At 53.5% G+C, this 5177-nt stretch overlaps 1 protein-coding gene across 1 annotated transcript in view; it reads right to left on the bottom strand.

Moving 5' to 3' along the window:
* Positions 1 to 4974, bottom strand: part of Znf853 (zinc finger protein 853) — an 18630-nt gene extending 13656 nt beyond the window's left edge. Inside the window, 4 exon segments of the mRNA XM_033765068.1 lie at positions 4 to 418; positions 421 to 1686; positions 4173 to 4295; positions 4795 to 4974. Coding sequence (XP_033620959.1) covers positions 4 to 418; positions 421 to 1686; positions 4173 to 4257 — 1766 coding nt within the window. The 5' untranslated portion in view covers positions 4258 to 4295; positions 4795 to 4974.
* Between the last annotated feature and the right edge of the window lie 203 nt (positions 4975 to 5177).

Here is a 5177-nt window from a genome sequence, read left to right as displayed (position 1 = left end):
AGCTGGCGCTCGTGGCGGCGGATCTGCACCTTGTGGCGGAAGCGCTCACCGCAGTCCTCGCACACGTAAGGTCGCTCGCCTGAGTGAGTACGTCGGTGCCGCAGCAGGTTAGAGGAGACGCTGAAGCGCTTGCCGCAGTCGCCACACGCATAGGGTCGCTCGCCTGTATGCGTGCGCTGGTGCTGCACAAGCGCTGAGCTCTCGCTAAAGCGCTTGGAGCAGTAGGAGCAGGCGTAAGGTTTCTCGCCCGTGTGGATGCGCTGGTGGGTCACCAGGTTGGAGTGCTGCGAGAAGCCCTTGCCACACTCCCCGCAGCGGTGCGGCCGCTCGCCCGTGTGAGTGGCCTGGTGCCGAACCAGGTCCGTGCTGCGGCTAAAGCCCTTGCCGCACTCCCCGCAGATGGTTGGCCGATCCTTTCCGGAGGTGCCACCACGACGGCCGCCGGGGTCCCCGGGACCGCGGCCCCGTTAGTCCCTGCAGCAGCGGGCACCAGCTCCAGCTGTAGTTCGGGCTGCACGGGCGTCAACTCCAGCTGCACCTCCTGCGTCTGAGCGCCCAGGTCCACGGGGGTCAGCTCCAGCTGCACCTCCTGCTGCTCCAGCTGCTGTTGCTCCAGCTGCTGTTGCTCCAGCTGCTGCTGCTCCAGCTGCCGCTCCAGCTGCTGCAGCTGCTCCTGCAGTTTGAGCTGCAGCTGCCTCTGCTCCTGCTGCCGTTCCAGCTCTTGTTGCTGCTCCAATTCCTGCTGCCGCTCCAGTTCTTGCTCTGACCCCAGGTCCACGGGCATGAGCTCCAGCTCTACCTCTTCTTCCTCCTCTGGGTCCAATGCAGCAGGAGGCTGCTGCAGAGGCTCCTGCTGCTGTTGCTGGAGCTGCCCCTGCTGCTGCAGCACGAGGTGCTGCTGGATCTGTGCCTGCTGCTGCTGGAGTAACAGCTGCTGCTGTAACTGTTCCTGCTGCTGCAGCAACAGTAGCTGCTGTTGCCGGAGCTGCTCCTCCTGCTGTTGGAACTGTTGCTGCTGTAGTTGTTTCTGCTGTTGTAACAGTTGTTGCTGCTGTAGTACTTGCTGCTGCTGTTGCAACAGTTGCTCTTGCATTTGCTGCTGCTGTAACTGTTTCTGCTGCTGCAACAGTTGCTCTTCCACTTGCTGCTGCTGCAGTAGTTGCTCTTTTACCTGCTGCTGCTGTAACTGTTCCTGTTCTTGTTGCTGCTGCAATCGTTGCTCTTGCACTTGCTGCTGCTGTAACCCTTCCTTTTCCTCCTCCTCCTCCTCCTCCTCCTCCTCCTGCTGCTGCTGCTGCACTTGTTGCTCTTGCACCAGCTGTTCCACCTGTCCATGCTGTTGATTTAGCTGCAGCTGTGGAGTCAGTTTCTGTTGTTGCACAGGTTGGTGGTTTTCCTGTAGTTCCTGCTGTAGTTCAGGCAGCTGCTGTTGCCCATCCTGCTGCTGCTGTTGTAATTTTGGTTGACGTTCTAGTAGTTGGTTCTGTGGTTGCTGGTGTTGTGGTTCATACTGTGACTGTTGCTGCAATTCTGGCTGCTGCTCTAACTGTTGCTGTTGTAACTCCTGCTGTCCTGGCTGGGCTTCCTCAGTGATGTTACTGGCCTGTCTTGGGGCTGACGCTGCTGGTAGTTGGGGGCTGCTGCTCCCCTCTTCCTCCTCTTGACTCTCGTTCCCACATCTGCCACCTGTAGTGGAAATGGCCAGGAGAGAAGGATCTACAGGCAGCTGTCTGGTCCAGTCTCACAGGACCTGCCCTTTACCCTTTCCACACACAGCCGCTCATGCACTGAGCTCAGCAGAGACCCAAAAGATCAAGTGACAGTGGCAGCATGGCAGACAGTGAAATGCCAGGGGTGGAGGTTTAGAAATATGCCTAAGGGAATGTTGGTCACTTCACTCTTGTCCCCAACTCCCTGACCTCTTCTTTACACTTCCCTTCATACAAGCGTAGATCTTGGCAACTATACCAGGACATGTGCCAACAGCTCCCAACACCATTCTCTGCAGAGTCACTTGCATTTCATCCGCATCCACTGGAAATCAGAGAGCCAACCATTCCAGCGGCTGAAGCCATCCATCCCATGCTGAACTCTGACCTCAGTGATGGACACACCTTCAATAAATGAGCTCAACTTCTCTGAAAACAATAAGCACTTCAAAGCTTCCTGGAACAGTTTTGAGAAATCACTTTGGTGATTTGAAACCAGGTTTCAGGTGGGCAGCCCTTGCTTCAGAACCTGACTTCCAATTAGTTCAAGAGCCTGGAATATTCTCTATGGCCTGGCAGATGCTTAAAAATTCTCCCCACTTGGAAATCCTCAGTATTCAATTAGCTGTGTTTGAAACACTCTGACTAAAAGTGTTTTGGATTGACATTCAAGAATGAAAAAGGACCAAGCCCCATGGAGACTGACCAATTAATTTCATGGAACTTCAGTTTCCCTTTTTGCAAAAGGAGATATGTCTCTCTCAGGAACACTGAAGTCCAGAGAGGACCAATGTAGAGCCTTAGTATTGGGTGAGGGGTGAGACAAAAACACAAGAGTTCTTCATTACTTCTTCTGCACAATGCCCAAATCCAATTTCTCTAAATATTAATATTGTACTATCAGAAAACCCTAATTCTTTACGTGTATGAACCTAGGAATTTCTCTATTTCCAAATCTGATTTCAACATATATTCTTTCCACAAGATCCTATTTTAAATTTTGTAATGGAAAGCAGTGATTTGACTGATAGAATTTTTGCTTTCTGGCCATTTCTCCAGGAATATCTTGATTTAATAAAACCAAAGGCGGGCTGGTGATTTAGCTCAGTGGTGCCGCTGCCTGCCTTGCAAGTGCAAGGTCCCAAGTTCTATCCCCATTCAAAAATAAATAAATAAATAAATAAAACCAAAGGATATCTACATGCATATCATCCTCTTTTAGAAAAACATTTCTAATGATCCTTGCTTAGGCTAATGATCATAGAGTGCGTTTTTCAGAGTCACTCACACCAGGCTGGGGGTATGCAGATAGTGGATGAAGACAACCATGAAAACCTCTCCCTACAGCAAGTCTGAGGTCTCTTAGGCACCCTCTTCTCCAACCTCCTGTGGGAGCCACAGGGACAAATTATACTTCTGTGTGACTCTCATATCTAGCTTAGTCACGTTCTCACTGTGACTTTCTGGGGCAGTAATTCCAGCATTTTTATCAAAGACAATTTGTAAATATGTATTTAAGTGTTGCTTAATATGTATACCCTTGCAAGATTTTTGTCAGTTAAATTTATAAATCAGAAGAATCCTAGCCAGGCACATGACTGTAATAACAGCATTCTGGGAGACTGCAGCAGAAGTTCAAGCAAGTTCAAGCCTAGCCTGGACAGCTTTGCAGCTTAGCAAGATCTTGTCTGAAAATTTAAAAAAAAAAAAAAAAAAAAAGAAAGAAAAGAAAAGAAAGAGAGGGGCTGGGGACATAACTCAGTGCCCTGGGTAAAATCCTCAGTACTGAAGGGAAAAAAAAACAGACTTTGTTTAATCCACATGTCCCCATCAACCCTTCCGATTCCATCTGTCCTTGCAAACTCTGTTCAACTCTGCCCTGGACCCTATTCAGTGCCCTTAAAGCACCGACAGGAAGAAGGCTGTCCTGATGACGGCCATGGTAAAAGGCTCATGCAGCATGGGTCCCAGAGGGAGAGCTCCTGGAAGACTTGGTAGCGCATTTGCCTCTGGCATCAGGTGGAGAAAAACAGAGAGAAGCAGTGGTCTAGGACAAATAGGCAGGGATAGAGGCCACTAGGGAAAGACGACAGAGTCCAAGCCTGAGGCACAAGGAGCAAAGGGGAGAATATTTTTGCCCCAGAGTACATCCAGGAACTGAAGACCAGAGCCAGGTCTGGGTAGAAGGACAGTGGAGACACCTGACTGTGGGGCAGGTGGGACCAAGTTCCAGCCAGCACCAGTGTGGGGGTCCCCTTGCCAGCAAGACCTCAGGCTGACCCAGCCACCTGGGAAAATCCCAGGGCCAACATGTAAGTGTGACTCAAGGCAGCAGAAGTTGCAGGTGTGAGTGGGTGTGGGCTGCCAGCCACGCCAAAGTACCTTTCTCTGCCACAGCTGGCCTTGGGTTCTGTCAAAGGACCCTTGCTGGGGAGGTCTCATCATCCCTCCCCCAGCCCTCACCTGAGAGGGTGTCAGGCCCTGGGCCCCCATCCGCAAGACATCGAAGCTCCAACACGAAGGTCTTTGATGCAGGCCCCAGTTCCATCCTGGCGGTCACACCGGGGTCTCTGGGAGCCGGCTGTGCTGAGAGGAAGGAAGGAATGTGGGAGGTGACAGCTTCTCCTGGCTATTCAGGGGGCTCCATATCAGCCCCAACAGAGCTGGTGGCAACTCCTCATTGAGACACGATTGAGGGAATCAGCCTCCAAAGGCAGTGAGCCAGAGTCATAAAGATACATTCAGGGTGTTCTCTGGCAAAAGAATGTCCATGTCACATTTCCCCTGCAGCCTTCAAAGGATGTCAATTCATTCGGACTCCCCAGGCCTTCTGGGAGCTCTGCTCTGGGAGCTCACCCAGCCTTCAAGGGCCACCGGCAGGCCACCCCAGCTCCTGAGAAGGCAGGTGCTCAGAGGGCTGTAGCTCAGGACAGGAGCTGCCAGCCTACCTGCACTCCTGAACCCGCCCTGCAGAGGTGGCCCCACATCCAAGCCTCCCCTCTCCCCCACCTGGGCTGACTCCCGCTCCCTGGGCCTTCGGAAAGACAGTGCAAACCTTCCTAAGAGAGGCACCCCAGGGCCTCACCTGGGACAGCATTTCCTGCGGTGGCAGGTGGGCCGCAGCCCCTGCACTCGGGAGGTGTGGTCAGCAGAGGCTGCAAGGTGAAGGCCAGACAGCATTCAGCCGGCTCCTTCTGGAGGCGCCTCCATCCAGGGAGGCAGCGACCACTCCGGGAGACCCTTCTGGGCACTCCGGAGGGTCCAGGCTGTCAGGGCTGCCGAAGTCGCCCTGGGCCAAGAGAAGGGGCAGGGTGGAGTTCCCGGGCAAAAGTTGGTGGAGACTTTCAGGTGGGGGCGCAGGCCACAGGCAGAGACCCGGATCCCCTCGGGGCTCAGGGGTCGCCCCGGGGGGCCATCGCGCGCAGCAGGGTCCGTGTTGGGGCCCTAGCTCGGCCCCAAAGGATGGCC

The sequence above is a fragment of the Fukomys damarensis genome, unplaced genomic scaffold, assembly GCF_012274545.1.
Source record: "Fukomys damarensis isolate Sample0158 unplaced genomic scaffold, DMR_v1.0_HiC HiC_scaffold_17, whole genome shotgun sequence".
Classification (NCBI taxonomy): Eukaryota; Metazoa; Chordata; class Mammalia; order Rodentia; family Bathyergidae; genus Fukomys; species Fukomys damarensis.
The sequence above is the reverse complement of the archived record's forward strand: the minus strand, read 5'-3'. Positions and strand labels throughout refer to the sequence as shown.